The sequence below is a fragment of the Gossypium raimondii genome, chromosome 9, assembly GCF_025698545.1.
Source record: "Gossypium raimondii isolate GPD5lz chromosome 9, ASM2569854v1, whole genome shotgun sequence".
Lineage (NCBI taxonomy): Eukaryota > Viridiplantae > Streptophyta > Magnoliopsida > Malvales > Malvaceae > Gossypium > Gossypium raimondii.
The window spans coordinates 36,723,019-36,745,653 of NC_068573.1; the positions used below are offsets into that span (position 1 = coordinate 36,723,019).

The 22,635-nt window shown below is 33.3% G+C and overlaps 2 protein-coding genes across 2 annotated transcripts; both read left to right on the forward strand.

Annotated features, from left to right (window-relative positions):
* Positions 1-12,421: 12,421 nt before the first annotated feature.
* On the forward strand, positions 12,422-16,382 carry LOC105799383 (exosome complex component RRP45B). Its single transcript, XM_052620511.1, has 8 exons — positions 12,422-12,613; positions 12,729-12,884; positions 13,574-13,779; positions 14,080-14,175; positions 14,302-14,416; positions 14,972-15,052; positions 15,152-15,340; positions 15,923-16,382. The coding sequence occupies exons 2-8, from the start codon at positions 12,744-12,746 to the stop codon at positions 16,010-16,012; spliced, it is 918 nt and encodes a 305-aa protein (XP_052476471.1). The 5' UTR covers positions 12,422-12,613; positions 12,729-12,743; the 3' UTR covers positions 16,013-16,382.
* A 1,482-nt stretch (positions 16,383-17,864) lies between these two features.
* LOC105799382 (caffeic acid 3-O-methyltransferase 1) lies at positions 17,865-22,225 on the forward strand. Its single transcript, XM_012629910.2, has 4 exons — positions 17,865-18,416; positions 20,530-20,840; positions 20,989-21,053; positions 21,817-22,225. Exons 1-4 carry the CDS (start codon positions 18,025-18,027, stop codon positions 22,111-22,113), a joined length of 1,065 nt encoding a protein of 354 aa, XP_012485364.1. The 5' UTR covers positions 17,865-18,024; the 3' UTR covers positions 22,114-22,225.
* Positions 22,226-22,635: the final 410 nt, after the last annotated feature.

Consider the following 22,635-nt stretch of genomic DNA (forward strand, 5'->3'; position numbering starts at 1 on the left):
TAACATGCAGAGTTGGAACACTTACCCTGATATGATATAACCACTGACCTTTAAAGAACCATAGCTTTAGGATTATCAATGAAGAGATATATTCAGACTTAAAGAAGGAATCAGTGAATACCACTTAAGGGAGAGGAAGAAGAAAAGAAGAACCCTTTTCAGAACTCATCTCACGCATACAAATATGACACAACTTACTAGTGGAATTTAACAAGTGTTATATATTTCAGAATTTACCTTTTTAATGGCCTATAGTTTCCAAGAGAAATATAATTAAGTACTTCGCATTCACAATTATCAAGCTAGGCTATCTAGTTTATTTTTAACCAAGTTACTTATAATCTGATTAGCACAGTATCCTAAATAAACCAAGCGTACCATACCTTTAGCGAATACTTATTTCATACTTACCTTTTATCCATTAACACAAACTTCTCCTTAATATAGCAAAATATCATGAAATCAAATTCTTACTTACTCATGTGGCGGTTACTATACGCTCACATGTATACGCCAAAACAATCACTTGGATGGTTAACACTATGCCAGACAGATTATTTACTACTATATGCCAAAACTATGGTCTCGTCATACTTGGGGTGTTACAAGTAGGCTCCCTTTCGGCTGTCATAGCTACTAAGAAAGAACGATGTTTTGGAGAAAATTTGTCACAATTTACATAATGTGCTATAGGATAGAAGATACCTAAGGACAAAATTGGTTTGAATGAACGTGCAGACGGGTTATTCATTGTGCAATATATGTCACAAAATCTCGTAGTCGAGTAGAAACTTCTTTTGTTCTATAACCATCGTTATCAAATTGAGTCACTATTGAATTCTCAAGTACCTCACTTTTTTTGCCCTCATTTAAGTCACCATTAGCATGGTTGGTGATACAAAAAGGAGCACTCTGTACTAGATTTAGTTGTGCACCCTCCTTACTAACACCAACAAATGAAAATTCATATTCAAAGAACACAACATCTCTCGATACAAAATACTTTCCTATATCAAGATCATAAACTTTCCACCTTTTTTTTCCAAAAGGATATCCTACAAACATACAACGTTGACTTATGCTAGCAAACTTGTCTTTCTCCTTATTCAAGTTTTGACCATAACCAAGGCATCCAAAAGTTCGAATATGGTTATAACTAGAAGGTTTACCAAACAAGATCTCATTAGGAGTCTTTCTTTCTAATAGTTTAGAATCTAATAGTTTAGAAGGAGCATGGTTGGCGATACAAAAATGAGCACTTTGTACTAGATTTGGTTGTGCACCCTCCTTACTAACATCAACAAATGAAAATTCATATTCAAAGAACACAACATCTCTCGATACAAAATACTTTCCTATATCAAGATCATAAACTTTCCACCTTTTTTTTTCCAAAAGGATATCCTACAAACATACAACGTTGACTTATGCTAGCAAACTTGTCTTTCTCCTTATTCAAGTTCTGGCCATAACAAAGGCATCCAAAAGTTTGAATATGATTATAACTAGAAGGTTTACCAAACAAGATTGTCTTTTAGTCATAGCAAAAAAATTACGTATGAAAAGTCCCACTTCTATTTTTTCAGTCAACAAATATATCCATACACCCCTGAAAAAATCATCAACAATGGTAAAAAAATATATGAGGCATCACAAGAAGCATTAACACGATAAATGTTAGATATGGTACCTTAAGTATAGTATTTTCGTCTAAATATACTTTTAATTTTTTTAACAGATTGATTAATAAAATTATTCATAAGTTGCATTAATACTTTGTATATTGTCCTCACATGTTTTTTGCATGTAAAGCAAATGGAAACAAATATTGCTCATTGGTTGTCTAAATGTTTAACTAATACTAAATGATATTATGTGGTTGGATCGTAGTACAGAAAGACAACTTGTATTGGTAGACGAACCTAAACATGTCTTTAGTCTAATTGGAAATAAGTAAACTGATTGAAATACTAGTATGTTGTCTATTAAGTCCAATTGGGGAGATGCACTGTCTTGGACATCAGAGCAGATGAATCCTAGAAGATAGAGACATATATGTGACTGACAATACATCGGACAAGACCTAAACAGAATAGATCCTGAATCCATTTTTGGATTTATTCACTAGTGGCATTCATAGTGTGACATACCTAAATCCTAAGTGGATGGCGAACTATGTATGTGTGACTCGTACACTTTGATGTAAGTAAAAGCCTAAGTTTAAATAGATAAGGAACCGAAAGTTGGTGCGTTAGGTGTACGACTTTTGTAGTATGTAGCGTCATTCGCAACAATGGAATTCATAACCCAAAACATAGGTAAATGATATTTTCTTATTGGCATTACATGGTTGATGAAAAGTAAACGTGGCCACAGGTCATCCGTCTTTGTGATAGATGACTTGATCACTATTTGATAGTGATTGACTTTTCATGAAATAAGATGTAACGGTTACCATGAGATAAAATATGATCATATTGGGAGAACGAATATTATCCCAAAGAGATCAAAGATATCCTATGAGGGTAACACACTTATGACAAGGTCATTGGACGAGCATTGAGTAGTTACTTTCGTAATAGTACGTCGTTGGAGAGAGCTCAGTCACGAAACTAAAGTGGAATGACTTCGTGACTAAATGAGTTTATAATTAATAGGCGAAAAGTCAAAAATTAATTATCAATCATTTGAGCCTTAACTTCATATATTCAATTGGTCCCTCTGTTAACTCGTTAAAACTAGAAATGAATTGTCTGTTTGAATAAAAATGAACGGAATGAATAGAAAAAGAGAAATGGGAAACATTTAGGAATGATTATGGTTTTCTCCAAAATGGAGAAATAGAATCATTTGGAAATGAATGTAGGTTTCCAAAAATGGATATGGAAATGAAAATTTGCAATCCTATATATGATTACTTAAAAAATGATGGAAATTAGCAAAACAAGTTTGGTGTATTTTATCTCAGCCTCATTGTCTTTTAGCCAGAGTTTTAAAAGCTCGTTACTTCCCTTTTTCAGATATACTATCAGCAAAATTTGATTTTTACCCTTCATTTACCTGGTGAAGCATTTACAGCGCACGAAAGTTGATTGGGGAAGGGATTTTATGGCGGGTTGGTAATGGTGATCGTATCAACATATAGAATGATCCTTGGCTACCTAGAAGAGAGAACAATAGAATTTCAATTTAGAAGATTAGGCCTACTTGGACGACTGTTAATCAACTAATTGAGACTGGGACTAATACCTGGAATAGGGAGCTGGTTCATAATTTAGTTGACGAAACTATAGCAGCTCTAATTCTTTCTATTCCTATTTCTGGAAGTAGCTCGGAGGACATGATGGTTTGGAAACATGAAGGTTCTAGGGAATACACAGTAAAGAGTGGGTATCGTGTCCTAACTATAGCACATTTACAGAACACTACACACACTTCCTCTAATGATGATGATTACAAAGAATTTTACAAAGCCTTATGGTCGTTGAATATTCTAGAAAAAATTAAAATACACAGTTGGAGGCTGGTTAATAATCTGGTGCCCCACTTTAGTGATCTAGCGCATAGAACTTTGTGTGTGGAAGTCGTTTGCCCACTGTGTAAGGCAGATCTGGAGGATTCAGATCATCTGATGTGGTTTTGTGGTACTCTATAGTGTATGTAGGCTTCCTTACAAGTAAAGATTTCGTCATTCGAAGCTTCATTGTGTTGCAAGAATCGCTTTGTTAGAACGTTTTCTGTAACAGATCAACAACAAAAACAAATCATTGCAATTTCCATATGGGGCCTATGGTTTTGTAGAAATAAATTGATCCATGAAGGGGTAAAATTTTCATTGCAAGAATTGTTGGGGTTTATTCGAGGATATGAACAAGATATTTGTAACACCCCTTACCCGTATCCACCACCGGAATAGGGTACGGGGCATTACCAAAATACATACACTTGTAAACGTATTTAACTGAGTTATAAAATTTCATCTAAATTAAAACTTTCAAAATAATTAACATGTTTCTATAACTTTTCACAATATATCCTCAAAATATTATAATCATAATAATTAGGGCCTACGAGACCCGATACATACTCATGTAATTCAATGTTTCATTCCCATTTCATTCAATTCGCAACTTCTCATGCTCACAATTTAAATCAATTCACTAGCAATTTCCATTTAATTCACGTACAATTCAATGACATTAATTTCAACACTAATACGTATTTACCATTTAACTCAACATTTATCGATTATACCATTCAATAACACATTTATGAAATTCTCAATTTTGCAATGAAAATATCACTTTAGCTTAAATAACAACATCATCCTGGTATAAATACACTACCACTTATCCATTTACTTTAATTCATTTGAGCCCATTTGTCACTTACCATCCTTAATCAAATTAGGGAACGGTTACGGAAAATTGAGTACTTCACTTTGACTTTGCCATAGTGTAACTATGGTCTTACGTATGATCACTTATCACTTGTCCCTGATCAGATAAGTGTAGCTAAGGCTACCACTTATCACTTTGTCACTTGATCAGATAAGTGTAGCTAAAGCTACCACTTATCATTTTGTCTCTTGATTAGATAAGTGTAGCACTTATCACTTTGTCACTTGATCAGATAAGTGTAGCTAAAGCTACCACTTATCACTTTATCTCTTGATCAGAAGTACTCAAATCCGGCGTTCCGTTTAATTTGATCATTTGTTCGATTTTCGCATTTTTATTTTACTCTCATTTCAACACTAAATACATTTCATCATACATTATATAATTCATGAAATTAACATTTAACCATTAAATTTCAGCCATATGAACTTGCTATTTCATTAACTTTCCATACTTGTTTCTATGCACATCACACAAGATATAAGCATATCATTCAACCATAGTTGCAAGCTAGTGTATTTAAACATAACTCTTTTTGGAACTAACCACACGATAAACCATTTCAATGCATAACTTATAAATTTAACGTGGCATAATCTAGCCACTACTTGGCCAAAGCCTAAGCATATACACCAAATATGTTAGCCAAATACACATATAGCATAAGCATTATAAGCATGGATCAGCACAACATTTATTCATGTATCAGGCTTACCAACATGTGTTAATTCATAAACCATTCATGACATTATTTCATGCCAAATCATATACCGAATATACCATAAACACATACTATGAAACTTTATTTTCACACATGAGCTTAAACCATGACCAATAATGCACAAATATAAGCATCATTTCTATTTCATCGTTTATCAATTATAATCAAGCATATGACCAATTATACACAAATCATTCATATATTTCCCAATTTTCCTCCTCCTCCTCTCCATTCCACATCCTTAATGTGTATAACACACTTAAACAACATTAGCTATAATTTCACTATTCACTCACATGTATATTCAAAACTGTTTATCCGAGTCAGAGTCACTAAATTATTTTTATCTGGAGCTACAGAGCTCCAAATTAAGATATGTTAATTTTCCCTGAAACTAGACTCACAAAACTTCTTACCACAAAATTTTCAGAATTTTTGGTTCATCCAAATAGTACAGTTTATTCGTTAAATTTTCCCTTGTTTCGCTGTCTGACAGTTCCGACCACTCTTCATTAAAAATGAATTAGCTAATTTTAAAGAATTTGGATGATGTTTTTGTTTATTTCTTTTGAAAATAGACTCATTAAGGATTCTAAGCATATAAATTATAACTCATAATTATTTTTATTCAATTTTTGATAATTTTCCAAAGTCAGAACAGGGGAACCCCAAATCATTCTGACATTGTCTCACAAAATTTATTATATCTCATGATTTACAATTACATTGCTTACACTGTTTCTTCTATGAGAAACTAGACTAAATAAGCTTTAATTTCATATTTTATTCACCCTCTAATTCAATTCCCACAATTTTTGGTGATTTTTCAAAGTTATACTACTGCTGCTGTCCAAAACTGCTTTAGTGCAAAATGTTGATTTCCATTTTGCCCCAAATTTCACAGTTTATACAATTCGGTCCTTTCTCAATTAACCCCTCAATTAATCTAATTTTCTCAATTAATACTTTACCTAGACATTATAAGTTGTTTCACAACTATTGAAATTCAGAATTTTCACATATAACTCTATCTTCAAACTCTTTTACTATTAGGTCCCAAACATTCACTTTCTATTCAATTCTTTCAATAAAATCAGCATATGAACAATTTAAAGCTCTAATTCCATGCTAAATCATCATATACTTCCAGCACATATTCATATAAACTTTCAACTTCTTTCATAGAATCAAAAACTAATGAATTCAACAAGTGGGCCTAGTTGTAAAAGTCACAAAAACACCAAAATTTCAAGAAATAATCAAGAATTGAACTTACCTGCAGTAAAAATAGGAATAACCAGCTTAAGGAAACCCTTCTATGGTGTTTTTTCTGATGAGAATGCAGAAAAATAAAGAGAAATCTAGATAATTCCACTTTGGTCCTAACTTTATTAAGTAAATTTTGTAATATTCCAATTTTGCCCTTAATTCTCCTTACTTTGTTGCTGATTTCATGCCTTTGCCGTCCAGCCCAAATAGACCTTGGGTCTATTTTCCTTTTAAGCCCTCTTCCTTTTATCATTTAAGCTATTTAATCATTTCCCATAATTTTGCATTTGTTACAATTTAGTCTTTTTTGTTCAATTAATTATCGGAACTTTAAAATTTCTTAACGAAACTTTAATACTAACTTTTTAACACTCCATAAATATTTATAAAAATATTTATGGCCCGATTTAAAATCTCTGAGGTCTCGATACCCTATTTTTTTATTCTAATTATTTTAATATTTATTTCTAGTGCACTATTCACTATTTCAAAAATTTTCCTAACTTCACATTTAACTTATACTCACTAAATTAATAATATTTTCTACTCATTTGTCAAATTTAGTGATCTCGAATCACCGTTTCGGCACCTCTGAAAATTCAGGCCATTGCATTTTTTTTCCTCGTCGGATTTGTCGTCCAAAAATCACTGTTCCATCTAGACCCAAAATCGGGCTGTTACAATATTAGTCTAAATCAAGAGAACCTCCGTCCTTCTCTTAGATCTATGGTAAAGGATCTTTGGAGACCCCCAGACTATGGAGTTATTAAGATAAACTTTGATGTACTTTCCAATAAGAAGAAAGACTCGCTACAATAGTAGTTTTAGCCAGAGACTCTACAGGAGAAATCGTAGGGGCAGAAACTTATCTTTTTGAGGATGTTGTTGAAGCATTTGTGGTAGAAGCACAAGCTTGCGAAAGGGCATTAATCTTTGCGAGTATGATGGGCTTTCAGTGTCTGATCGTGGAAGGAGACTCCCTAATAGTTATCAAAAGTATTAAGAAGAAGGGGAAGATAAATCGGTTCTCAGGCCGATTACACATTATATTTGTAAAATGGTTTTGCATTTTGATGAGGTATCTTACCTTTTTGTGCCCCGAACGGTTAATGGAGCTGCTCACACTCTGGCGTTGGAAGGCCGGAGAAGAAAGGTTTGTGGTAGCTGGGTTAATGGAGTGCCTGAATCAGTGATGATAGTGGCAATGAAGGACCGTTTGGCTTAGAATCAGTGTCTCTAAGGTTCCTCTTGTTTTGATTTGAAAATGAAGAAGGTTCAATGAATCTCCAGTGCTTGAGTTCAAAGCTATCATTCTCTCCTTTTTACTTGTTTCAGTTTTTTCAAATGGTGAGGAGAGATTTTGGCTAATATTTGGTTTCTGAAGCGGTGTTGGTTGTTGGCTCAAGACGTTTTACTTTTTGATTCTTTGGGTTAGTAGTTTTTAGGAGTTTTAATTAATTTGTCTGCTTAGGCAGTTGTTCCTCTTTTCTTTTGTTTTTTTGTCTTTTCATGTTACCGTGTATTGTGGCTTTTAAGCTACTGTTTCTGCCTTGAGCCGAGTTATTAATAATATCAGTTAGTTTTACTAAAAAAATGATGGAAGATTGAGTTTTTGTTTTTCGACTATTTTGAAGCCCGAAAATAAAAATAAATCATTCGATCATAATGAACATGTTGACTTTTGACATCTTAAACGAATTTTCTCAAAATTTTACTGCGAGTAAAATCGTCAAAATTTTACTAAAGTAAAATTGGTATAAGAAAATTATTTAATATGTAAATATTAAAGTTTGTTTTGGAAAATAGAAAAATTGAATAAACTTGGATCACTTTATAGAGTACTGAGTCAAAAAGGTCGAGGAAGTACTCGTAATTGGACTCGATATGAGAGAGGCCCAAAACCCCTCATGAGCATGAAGGGGGCAAAAACCCTAGTAGGTGTGTCGTCCACCTTAGTCCTATTCTAAGTAAAATGTTGTTTTTCTATTTAAAATAAACCACTACAACTCAACCACGGTTCTAGCTTCTTTTCCTATAAATAGATGACACTGGTAGAGCTATTAACATAACTTTGAGAGATTGTTATTCTGTCGAAAAATAGAAAGAATTTATTCTCAACTTATAAACATATTTTTCAGAATAACAAATTTAGCTGTTTCTATTATAGAAGAGAGAATTTTTGTTTTACCCCAAAATGAGAGAAAACTTTTTTCTAGTTGTATGTTTCAATCCAATTGGTTCAAGCACACACTCGAAGCAGTTCGTGGTATGAGAATGGAAAAAAAGATTGTTTGGTTGAAAGTCGGGAACAACAAACGTACGCTAAGTCGAAAACATAGGTATGATTTTGGTTAAAGTTTATTGCTATAAATATCACAAACCAGGTTGATTTTTAAAAGTTTAATTTTCCGCTGCGCAAGAAAATCGCTTTCAAACCTAGATTTTTTCTAGCAATAAGGTCCCTAAAAATCACAATGAATTAATTCAAAATTTTCATTTGCTTTAGTGTCACTAGGAACAAAAACTTCTCTTGTTTGCTTAGCTCTCAAACAAATGTCACATGGTTTATTTTTCACCAAACTATTACTAAGTTTAATTTGAGAAAGAGATTCTACTAGTTTTGCAAATGGATGCTTCATCTTCCTATGCCATAATTCGAAGGAACCTACATAACTAGCCTTACATGCTTGGACTGATACTGTCGACTTCAAATAATAAAGCCCATTGCATTGTTCACCCGCGCCAATCACTACCCTTAAGGTACCATCCTGTATAACACAAATTTTATTAGTAAATTGGACATCACAATTAGAGCTATCAACTAACTGTGACACAAATATCAAATTACAATTCAAATTTGGAACATAAAGAACATTATCCAGTTTGATATGTTCTCCCGAACAAATTGATCCCTCATTCAACCCCATTATCTCCTCACCATTAGGCAAACCTATTGGACATACCTCAATTTCTTTCAAATTTGTTAAATATTCTAAATTATCTATCATATGTTGAGAAGCACCCAAATCAATGATCCAACTCAGATTACTTTTACTGTTTAACTTTTCGCTAGTACCAAATTTGCACGTGTTCAACAAATTGAGAAAGAGTGTCCATTGTTCACCTGTCAGGGCCTCAGAAATTGTACTTTCTCTTGTTCCTTCCATTGATGATGATGGTTGCCCAATTACATGAGTTGTATTCACCTTTGGCGCATCACTACTCCTTGCCTTGCACTATGTTCCCCTTGTCCACGTCCAGTCCCTTTGGATCGGTTACCCCACCATTTCAGATATCTAATGAGCTAGAAACAAGTTTCAAAATCATGTCCCTTTCTTTTGCAATGTGAGCAAACAATTGATTTGTCTTTTATTTTTGTTTTATACTTTTGGCCTCCTGTCTTGGCCTGCACTGCAAAACTCACAACTTCTCCATTCCCTTATGAAATTTTTTTAATGCGTTCTTCTTAGCACACTAACGAGTATGTGACCACCTCCAGACGTATTAACATCCAGAGTGTGAATACTGCAGCAAAAGACATATAGAAGTGAGGCGATATCCGCAAGTATACAGGCCAGGTTGTAATATAGTTACAATAGAGTAGGTGAGTACTTCGAGGATCTTACCCAAATGAGGCTAGTACTAGATCAATTTCAACCTAAACACCAAAAGATCTAATTAGTACTTGAAGTAGGTTATATTACGAAGAAATAAATAATCAGAATTTTTAAGGTTTTTTATAATAATAGTAATAATAAACAAATAAATATCAAGAAATTAAAGAATGAAATTGATCAAATCTGGTTATGGGTGATAAGCTCGCTTTGTTAATCTTCATCAATTGTCGCTTCGAGTTCTTCGTCAATCAACTAGTCGATATCCTAACAAGATCTTCCGATACGTCCACTAGAATAACAAGTTAGCAAAGACTACTTATCTTCTGACCTCATAGTTCTGACCAGTTTGGGGTTAAGGTGTTCACGGATAGGCCATACCAATTTTGGGTTAATTCTCACCTTGATAACTTCCTAGGGTCATCAAGCCTAAGGTTTAGGTTCAAGCCTAAGGTTTAGGTTCTTCCATTCCCAAACAGCTGATCTATTGAGTAACCCTACAAGACAATTAATATATCATATATCCACTCGCTAATCCCCCACAGAGGGATTAGTTCCTCATGGTTTTTTGTAAACAGTATAGAATCAATATAAAGCGTAAAAATGATAAATGAATCGAAAGTATATAGTTTAAGAAAAAGTCTGGTTTGTATGATCAATGAAAGTGAATCTACAAGGTTTGATAACATCCACAAATCAACTCTTCCAAAATAAAACAAAGAACAAATTGAAAAATAAATCTAAAACCTAAGGAAAGAAAAACTTAAACTAAAGTTAAAAGAGAAATTCTAGGCTAAGTAATTGGTGTCCATAACATGTGCCAAATGAGCCTATTTATGGATTTAAGGTGGTCGTCGTCCTTAACCCTAGGCCAGTTGATGTTCCCAAGCTTTAAGTTAGATTGTGCGGACCAAAATGCCTCCTGACTTGTATTAATTCTCATCCAGAGTCGATGTCATGACACATTAGGACTTGTGTCGCGACATAGAAGTTAGTATACTTTTATTTGGGATGTCTTCACAGGTATATCACGACATCTTTAGGCCGTGTCGCGACGTCGAAGGAAGTCTCAAAATCTCTTCATTCTGCTCTTTATGTTGCGACATTGAACCTTCCGTGTTGTAACATAGTAACTTACCAGTATCGATTTAACATGTCTTCTAATGGTGTCCTGCACGCTTACAAAGTTCATTAGCTCACCTTTAGACCTCATTTAGCCCCTAAGGTCAATAAAAGACCCAATTTGCACATCTTATTGAATTTAATTAAACTTACTAAAATATAATTAAAACCTAATGATAATGCTTATTTTCAAGCTCCTAAAGTGTGAAAATTAGTTTAATCTGCTACACCGAATTACAACAGATCAATATGTATTGTTTAAGTTTGGGAACAGATCTGTGCTTAAAATATTAGAACAAACAGCTCCACTTAACGCATTTTCTAACCCCATAAAAAACTTATGAAGCCTTTTTTCTTGTCGTTTCCTGTCAAGTTTAGCTGTAATATTACAATTGCATTTTCCACAATGATAGATAGGAATTTGCTCATAATTCACGAGTTCTTCCCATAGTTGTTTCAATTTTGGAAAACCTCTTTGTTTGCAGTTGGCAAGTTTTTCCTTGATCTGTTGAACATGAGGTTCATTAGCAATAGAGAATCATTCTTTGGTATCCTCCTATAAATCCTTTGCAATCTCCATATAAGTTATAGTAGATCGTAGGGTTGGCTCGATTGTGTTGAGCATCCATGAAACCAACATAGAATTTATAGTTCACCAATCTTCCAATTCAGAGGAATCATCATCAGGCTGTTCAATTGTTCCATCAAGAATCTAAATTTGTTCTTGGCCCTCAACGTAGTTCGCATCGTTCAAGCCCATTCATCATAGTAGTCTCATTTCAATTACACATGAGTAATTATATTACTAGGATTATCGTTCGAAGTCAACACATAGGTGGAAACATGTTTCTTTCCCTTGCTATTCATGGTTATTTTGTTCTTCTCTAGCTCTTGATACCATGTAAAAACTTCTGAGAGGAATGACTTTCTTCTTCCATGTTAATAGACCAAAAAGAGCCATATATATACATGATGGGCATGGAAAACAAGTCAACCAATAAATCTATGTAAATCCCTAACTTCTAGAAAAAAAATCTCTAACTTCTCTCTTAAATATATTAATTACATAACTAATAGTATCCTAATTAGAAAAATTAATTGTTAAGTGAAAATAGGACCAAAGCAATAGTTTAGTGATCATTCTTGTACTTTACACACACAAAAATAAATTTGAAAACTTTAGTAACTAAAATGTAACTTTTAATTAAGTGATAAAAGGAAAATTTATCTATAATTTAGTATCTAATAGCATAGTTTACCCTAAATTTAAAGGAAATACCGCGTGCAAAAATAATAAGAAAAAAAAGAAAAAAGTAGGGAAGGGAAGGGAAGGAAAGGAAATCAAAACAAAAACCCTAGGGTTCTAGCCATTTGCTTCTTCTTCTTTTTCACTGTAGGCTTTCTGTTCTAAATGCTATTGCTTTTATATCCAAAATTCAACCTTTCAATAATAGTAACTTAAAAGAAAACAAGATTTGGTAAAAGCTGTAAGTTTCAAGCTTTTTTTTTTTTTAATTGCATAGTTTGGTTAAAGTAGAAGGTCGAAACTGTTTGATGATATGCATTAGTGAAAGCACCAATATCTCTGCGAACTTGTTTCAGAGAAACTGAAAGGCAATGGAGGGTAGATTGGCGAATTCTTGGCGATTGACAGTGAACGACAAGAATTTCATCAAAACTGCGTTGCTTTCTGAAATTCGAATCGATGGTCGAAAGCCCTTTGAATACCGTAAGATTTCAATCAAGTTTGGCAGGCAAGTTCTAGCATCATTCATCAATGTATCCATTACAGAACCAACTTTTACGCATTTGTATATTTACAGTAACGAGTTTTCCTTCGTTTCAGCTTTATAATTACTCTGTTTCACGCTGTTGTCTTATAATTGCTTATCTTGAAACTTGGGTTGTTGGCAGTTGTAAGGATATATTTATCATGTACTATTTGTTATGCAATCAACATGTGGGCTAATATAAGATCACAACAAGCTCAAAACGTAATTAACATGGAATATTGCAACTTAACACTTCTCTCTTGTTTATGCTTAATTCAGAAACTGAGTAAACGAGCCTCTAATACCATGTTAAGCTAAACCGACTTGTAATAGGTGGAGCTGCTCAGCTTGAAGATAAGGCCATGACAACAAATTCTAAACTTAATTGATGTTGGTTAACTAACCTTAATTGCAAGCATGCATGTAGGAAAAGTATGTTTATTGGAATCTTGGTTCGAGAAAATGTTTGTACATATATTGGTGATATTTTCTTATGTGATTTTTGTTTTAGTTATTGAAAGTATACTTCTTGATTGATGCTATTCTTCTAGTTGAAGCAATTAGATGCATACTTCTGTTTTGCATTATCGAGTGATATCATTTAGTGTGAGAATGTTTTTTGGTGGATCTTGTTGGTAAAATTCAGTGTTAATTATCATGGTGATTTACAGAGAGGATGGGTCATCAGAGGTGCAGCTAGGCCAGACTCGTGTTATGGGAATGGTTACTGCTCAATTGGTTCAGCCTTATAGAGACCGGCCTAAGGAAGGGATTCTTTCAATCTTCACAGAATTTTCTCCAATGGCTGATCCTTCATTCGAGCCAGGCCGTCCAGGAGAATTGGCTGTGGAGTTGGGACGTATTGTTGATCGTGGTCTAAGGTACTATTGTTATATTTTAAAAGATTTGATTGAAGCTTAACTTTTTCAGCTTTTTCTCCCAATCTTCTCCTTTTCTTTGAATGTATTGGGCTTATATTGTGTGCTGATTCTTCACTAATATCTTCTTTCTATAGAATTAGATCTTACCTAACAAGCATGTTTTTTCTTTTATGAATGCTGTTTTGCGAATGAAGCAGTCTACTAAACTTTTTGGGAATATGGTGGAACTTAGTTTTAGGTTTGTCACTGTGTTGTTCTTATCGAAATAAAGGTAATTGAAGGTCTATAGTGATCTTACAGGGAAAGCAGGGCTGTGGATACTGAATCACTATGTATTCTAGCTGGCAAGTTTGTATGGGCTATTCGGATTGATCTCCACATTCTGGATAATGGAGGGTACTATTGCAATCTTTTATGGTTTTATTACCCTAAGGCCTAAACTTGGTATCATGTCATAATTTGTTTGTCTGCTAATATTAGATGTTCATATTCAGTTCCAATTAATATATTTTGTGGAAACAGAAACCTTGTTGATGCTGCTAATATTGCTGCTTTGGCTGCTCTACTGACATTCCGGAGGCCTGAGTGCTCATTAGGAGGAGAAGATGGTCAGGAAGTAATAGTACATCCACCTGAGGTTCAATTCTTAACCATTTCGACTTTTAATATTTGTGTTTTTGTTTTCATATAAATTCATTGTTTTTTAAAATAACATTACTGTGAAGATGAGAACTGGGAAGTATCTAGTGAGTTTTGAAACCTGTATTTGAATATGTTACTCTGACTCAAGTGTGACTGTTGGATATGGGTATGTGTATGACATGGTATGTATTTGGAGGTTAATATCCCCATTCCATGTCTGGATATGGGTGCACTGCACTTTGACTGGTCTGAGAGAAAGTTAAAGCTTCTTTTGTTTAGTTTGTTAAATAATTAGAGGAACAGAAAGAAGAGAGATTGTCTTTTAACATTTTCCATCTAATTTGCTTTCAAGTATCTTTAAAGTAAGGAGCTTTAAAAGGAAGTGCAATAGAGGGAAAGAGTATAACTAATGCAATACTCATCTTATTTTTTCCCATTAATCTTTCCTTTACAACTAGTAAGAACTGAGAACTTGAATGGCACTTTAATTGTTTCACTTCTATCTTATCATCTTCTTCCTCTTCTCTCACATTAAAAACTCATTTGACAGATAAGGGAGCCTCTTCCTTTGACGGTGCATCATCTTCCAATTGCAATATCCTTTGGATTTTTCAGTAATGAGAGCATCCTAGTGAGTAAATTTTCTTCGTCAGGATACTTCTAACATGTTCTATTAGCACTTCTGCTTCACAGCTAAAGTTGTGGTTTTCTTCAATGTGATGAAATTCAGGTAATAGATCCGACTCACAACGAGGAAGCTGTTATGGGTGGAAGAATGACTACAACAGTTAATGCAAATGGTGATATTTGTGCAATTCAAAAAAGCGGTGGAGAAGGTGTCCCTCGAAGAGTTATCATGCAATGCTTGCAACTTGCTACGTCAAAGGCTGCCAGTATAACAAAGCAAATAAAAGATGCAGTACGATTGTTTTCTTCAAAAATAGTTTTCTGAAACTTGCATGACTTCTTAGATACTTCACTTTTTTTGTCTTGTCCTCTTATAAAGATTTCATACTAAAAGTGCTTGTAAAATCCGAAGGTATTGCATGAAAGTGCAAAACTTGAAGGGATTTAGTTAACATGTAGCAATGATCTATGAAATTAAACCACTTAAGATAACCACTGGAAGTAGAGAACTATGTACATGACTTATATGCTGCCTGTCTCGGACTACTAAACAGAAAAGTAAAAACCTGTTGTAACCTAACTCATTCAAAAGCTGGACAAGGCAGTCTCGTATCCTAAAACTTCTAGCGAAATTCAGTCTAGAATGAGGCTCTTTCACTTCCCTAAAATTTAGCTGTTAACATGCAGCTATATGACATTTTCTGGTATTGCTTAGGAACAACTTCAGAAACGGGGTATCACATATTATTACCATTTTTTATGTAAATTTCCAGGGTTCTGTATGCTGTCAAGTTGCTAGTTACGCAAATAATACTATCCATTAAAGCTTCTATTGTTTATTTCATGCCTTGAGTTTCATTATGAATCAATGTAGGTTGAGGTCTTCAACACGGAAAGAGCATTACGAAAGATCAAGCGCCACCCTACATCTACCGGCGATGATGTTAGAGAGAAACAAAACTAGTAAGTTGGTCACCAGCTTAGTAAGTACTGTGGAGAATCAAGGGAAAGCATGTAGATGCAGTCATTGCAGATCCTACTTTTTTTTCTCGTGTAATTTCACTACTTGGATCTTCATAATTTTCTGTATTTTGTTGTTCAGTGCAGAATCTCAGTTTCTGCAAATTCAGCACCATAAGTTAATTATGTTTTTTTTTTTTTTCCAAATTTAGTATTATTCTAGGAAATTAGGTTTTATCATTTTGGGTCCAAGTTGATTTGCTTATATGGACCCTGGTTATAGCTGGTTTAGAAGTTTTTAGCCATCTTTGTAATATTTATGTTATCTTTCATATTTAGAATGTTTTGTTCAATGAAATTTAAGAGTTTCCCCATAGGCCGCTGTGCTAGGTTTTAAATTTTATTTTAATTTTAAAAATATAATAGTAATATTTTTAATAATCTTTTAATTGTTGAAGGGCTAATCTAATGCCATAATACAAACCCTATATCTAATAATCTTTTTTTATTTTAAGAAAACTATATTTAATAATAATATAATAATCCTTAAATAAATGTACATTAACTGATTTTTGCAAGTGGTGGGTTCAGGTGCGATTGAAGTGTTAAAGAATAAAATTATCTTTAAAAGAAGTAACATAATTAAAATTAATAAATAAATGATATAACCATAAATTTTTTCTTCAACATTTACATTTTATTAATTTAGCTTTTATTTATTTTTATTTAAATTTGATTTTAATTTTTTAAAAGAGTTAAATTTGACTATTAATACTTTAAAAGAGTCAAATTGTTATTTTTTAATAAAAATACTGAGTAAAATGTCAAATTTTTAAACATGACAATTAATATGACAATCCATATGTATTTTATGCTAATTTTTATTTTATTTTTTGCATTTTTATGTTTTTGAATAATTTTTTACAATTTTAAATTATATATTGATATAACATATAAGACAAATAATGTTATATCAATATGAAATGTACATGATCTGTCACGAAAGTTGCCACCAAAGATGGTTAAAAATTAACTTTTAATTAAAATTTCATTAGAAAAAGCAATTTAATTCTTTCTTAAAATGTTAATAACTAAATTTAACTAAAAATTATAGACTAAATTAATAAAAAGTATAAACAAAAACTAAATTTAACATTATACCTAAATCAACCCTATATTTGAAACAATTTGATTTAATAATAATTAGACGAATCTTTTATTAAGAGGGAAGGATTCAATTTGTTATTCCAAATAAAAATTAATAGTATAATGGCTACTGAAAGAAAGGGTATATGTTAAAAAGAAAAACAACGAGAAAGTAGGGTAAAATTGCACTTTGCCCCATTCAAAATTATAAAATTGATTTAATCCTTTAAAAATTATAAAGATATAGACTATAAAAATTAAAATTTCATTCGCCCAGAAAATTGTTCTGCCTTCATCTTTGTTAGTTGGAACTATTGCTATTACAATAAAATAAAAACATGAGCTTAAGCGCCTTAAGTGTATATTTTTCTTCTTCTTTTTAAAAATTTGAGAGTTAGGGTTAGTATTTGCTACATTAATAATATATATTTTGTATTCCTCAAGTAATTTTAAAATTATTATGTATCTTTTTTAAATATTTTATTATACTCCAATAAAACATTTATCGACTCCTATGCTCTAGCTTATGAAATTTGAAAACTTTTATGGAGAACTTCATCATGAAAAAGTAAAAGGAATCCTTTTTTTATAGAAAGTAAAAGGAATCTTTTTTTTATAGAAAGTGAAAAGGTTAGTCAATAGGTAATGCTAGAAAAAAAGATAGGTGCCCAAATAAATAATGTAGATACGATGCATCTAACGAGGCAGAGTCTATATCATGTTTCTCGTGGTGTTTGAATGTGCCCCTCCGACTACAGTAATTATTTAGAGAAATTGCTATAAAAAGAGATATTTTTGCCAATTCGATAAACTCGACTCCCAACATTTCTAAATTTTTCATTGAGTGAAAGGTATAGGGATTGTTCTCCAATGGCAACCCAAATTAACAACGAGGAAAGCTTCTCATATGCCCTCCAAATCGTCACCTCTTCAGTGCTGCCCATGTCAATGCATGCGGCGGTTCAGCTGGACATCTTCGGAATCATGGCGAAATGCGGGCCAGATGCTGAGCTCTCCGCCAAGGAGATCGCGGCACAGTTGGCTACCAACAACTCAAAGGCAGCCTCTATGCTGGACCGAATCCTCGTAGTGTTAGCCAGCCATGGAATCGTGGGCTGCTCCGTGGCGGATGAGGAAAAGGGTAATCCTCGTAGGCTGTACAGTTTGACGCCCGTCTCCAAATTCTTTGTGCGGAATGAAGATGGGGTTTCCTTAGGCCCTTTGATGGCATTGATTCAAGACAAGGTCTTCATTGATAGTTGGTGTGTTTCTTCTTCCTTCTCACTCTCTCTTTAGTTACTTATTTTTATTTCTTAGACTTGATTGTTCTTAACCCATCTTCACTTTTGATATATAAATTCTTAAAAGTTATAGTCCACAAATTTTAGATCTGTTTTAAAATGATTAACAGTTTTAAAATTTAGTATTGCAATGCAAATTGAAATAAAGTTGAATGAAGTTGCCTAAACATTATTGGGGATAATTTTTCTTAGTGGTTTTAGCATTAACTAAAGTTACTACTAGAGGTGCTCATGGGCTGGGCGGCCCGGCCCGGCCCGATGGCCCGCCCGAAATATGGGAGGGTTTGGGTAAAAATATAGGCCCGAAATATGGGCTTGGGCAAAAAAACGAGGCCCGATTAAAAAACGGGCGGGCCTCGGCACAATTTTTTGGCCGGGCCTGCCTGCCCTACCGAATATAATAAGTATTTTATTATTTTTTATTTTTTTAATTTTAAAATACTTTTTTTAAATTTTTTAAATTTTAAAAAAAATTTTAAAATACTTTTTTAAATTTTTTTAATTTTAAAATATTTTAAAAATACTTTTTTAATTTTTGTTTTAATTTTAAAATAAATTTTGGTATTTATTTAAAAACAATTTGGGCGGGCGGGCAGGGCTGGCTTATGAATTTTTTCCCGGGCCGGGCTTGGGCAAAATTCTAGGCCCATATTTCGGGCCGGGCCGGTCCCGGGCCTAGGACCCGGGCCGAAATTTTTTATGGGCCCGGCCCATTAGCACCTCTAGTTACTACTTTATTATATATTTGGTTAGGAAAAGGGCCCACATTCCACCAAAATTTCAAACTTCTTTCCTCATTCTTTTGGTGGGTCGGCATCCATTTAAAAGCATCTACAAGTTGTTTCTGAAAGAAGCAAAAGTAATGAAAGAAGCTCCCACGTGGACGCTCTTTTGCTACAGTAGTTTCTGAAAAATAATTTTGAGAAGATGTTTCTGAGCAAATAGTGTCAAAAATGCTTTAAGCAAGATGCAATGTCAGCAAAAGTATTGAAAGAAGCTCCCACGTGGACGCTCTTTTACGACAGTAGTTCCTATTTGGCCAATTTTTTTTCTCAGGTTGCATAAGTTATAGCCAAAAAAATTAGAGAGGCTAAGAAGGATAGAAATTGAAGATGAGTGAATGTATTAGTGCTATTATTTACTATGATGGTAAGGTTCGTCACATCGAGAACGGTGTTGTTTTTTTATCGGAGATTACAGTGCTACTGGTTTTTAAACAGAACATAGATTTGACAGAACTTCATAAAAGAATTAGGCGTAAAATATTCAGAATGACGCCAATGAAAGTTTTGTCTATTAGGTATCGATTTTGTGCTTCTGTTGATCCGGTGACATATGACTCGTTCGACATCTTTGTATTTATTTTATTCTGCTTTATAGTAGATCGGAAATATATTTGTGATTGTAATATGATTATATTCTATTTATACTTACAAACTTAAAAAAATATATACATATATGATGTTAGTTTTTTTTAATAAATAAGTTAATAATTTTACATGAGATATAAATTATAAAGTAATTCTATCCTCATATTATTATTCTTTATTCAAATTAAAAAATCTTAACAAAAATATCAATCCAACTTCTAGTACAAAGGTCTCAATGATATTTTTATCTTTGATTTTCTCATAATATATAATGCTGGTTTTTATGTCTTTTGGGATAAAAAATTAATTCCACCTTAGATATTACTTTCCATGTCATCGGTGAATTTTTAATAGAATGGCAAATTTGCACTTTTTTCTCTAACGTACAGGGATGAATGTATCCATTTTGTTGTGAAAGAAACAAAATGTAATCTGACTCTTAATACACGGGCTTCCATTGTACTTTTACAGTCACTAATTCTATTTAATTTTTTTATACAACTAGTTCTATTTTTATTATAATAGACTAGTTCTATTTAATTAATCTCACTAATAAATAATCCATCTCTTCATTACATAACGAAAATTAAATAGAAAGACGTAGGGGATTCTATATGCTGATTTTCAAAACGAGGAATTGCCCACTTCGCCCAACTATTAACTCCGTTTCTATATCTTATTATCAACAAATTCCTGCATGATAGGTCGCAACTGAAGGATGCAATTATAGAAGGAGGAGTTCCGTTTGACAGGGTACATGGAACAAACGCATTTGAATATCCAGGCAAGGACCCAAGGTTCAATCAAATTTTCAATACTGCAATGATCAATCACACCGGTCTCGTTCTTAAGGAGATCCTCCACAGCTACAAGGGTTTCCAGCAGCTTAGCAGTTTGGTTGATGTTGGCGGTGGTCTTGGAATCACACTCAACCTTATCACTTCCAAATATCCCTCTATTAAAGGAATTAATTTTGACTTACCTCATGTTATACAACATGCTCCTGCCTACCCTGGTAACACTATCTTTTCTTTATATTACTTTGCCATAGGCAGTTTTATGATAGACAATGGCTGAAAGGGTTTTTGGAGTTCTTTGATTGCCAAATGGCATGTTTATGCCTGATTACATAACGATAATCAACAAATACTATGTAATGACAGGTGTCCAACATGTAGGGGGAGATATGTTTGAAAGTGTTCCTAAAGGAGATGCAATTTTTATGAAGGTAAGATAATATCATTTGCGTTCATTAGCTGCAGTTCTGAGTTACAATATTCAATCATCTCTCACCAGTAATAGTTAATTATTAGGCTCTCTTTAGTTATCGGATGTTTGACTTTTGTTATATTGTTTTTTTTTTTTGTTGCTTTATCAAAAGTTGTTCTTAGGGATGATTACTGTAGAATTGATTTCATATAATCATAATTTAAGGATTGATTATTTTGAGAGAAGTTTTTAAAGTGTCATTTATTAAATAATCGGTTGAACACTCAACAATGATAAGATATTGTCTTTGTGGTCGGGGTTTTGTCTCCCTCCTCCACCAAAAGTTGTGTACGATTTATAGAGGGAAAGTGCTTTGGTTGGTAGAGATATGATCTGCAAGACTCACTAAAGAGGTGTTAGTATAGTGTGTGATATAATTATGGAAGTCACTTGCACACTGGGGAATTCGAACCAACATTGTAACTCAAGTGGAACCATACTTGCAAATATGTGGACTATATGACTTAGGTTGATGGTTCTAGTTTCTTTGCATGCAAGTGACTTTCATAATTATTGTTACATGCTATGTTGACATCTCTCCCCTAAACCTTACTGCTTGATGAATGGTACTTTAAAGATTTTTCTTAAAAGAATCAACCCCTTGACAATGAATAAATTTAGAGTTAAAACCTCAACATTTACAACATTTTCCTTTATTATCATATTTTATATTTAGGCCTCTTTTATGCAAAACAAGTTAACTTGAAAAATAAATCATATAGTGGATTCTCCATGATTGGAGCGACGATCATTGCTTGAAGCTATTGAAGAATTGTTACAATGCCATTCCAAAAGACGGAAAAGTAATAGTGGTGGAGGCAGTGGTTCCGGTTGTACCGGAAGCTAATGCCTATTTGAGAAGCATCACACAGCTTGATGTGCTGATGATGGCGCAAAATCCTGGAGGAAAGGAACGAACCAAATCGGAATTTGAAGCGTTAGCTACTAAAGCCGGATTCAGTGGCATCAGATATGAGTGTTTTGCTTGTAACTACTGGATCATGGAGTTCTTCAAATAATTGGATTTCATATCATTGCTAAGCTACCAATGCAACCGAAAAGAATAAAAGTGGATGCTTGTATTTCCTTTACCTTGAATAATTATAATAACATAAACTTTTACTTTGCTCATGATAAGGTCTGCCTCATTGATAGTGCAACCTCATGCCGATTGGATTGTCAAGTTGTAACTTGTTTATAGGGCGGATTAATTTCATGGCGAAACTTTCACGAGATAGCCGGCAAGAACTCCATAGTTTCAATACTCTACCTGCAGGGTGTGGTCTCGTGTGGAATGGATGCAGGATCTACTTGGCTTAAATAATGTTATTTAGCTTATTTTTCTGATTTTATTTATTTACCCAAAAAAAAAAAAAGAGTAGCAATGGAAAGGTTAATATTGATAGGAAATAAATGGAAAACTGTAATAATCAATAACAACCATCATTTCATTCATTTATAGGATAGAAAAATAAAAGAGAGTCGAAGGTTGCTTCATGCTGGTCTAATAGGTTGAGTTTTCACCAATGGTTTTTGAATTA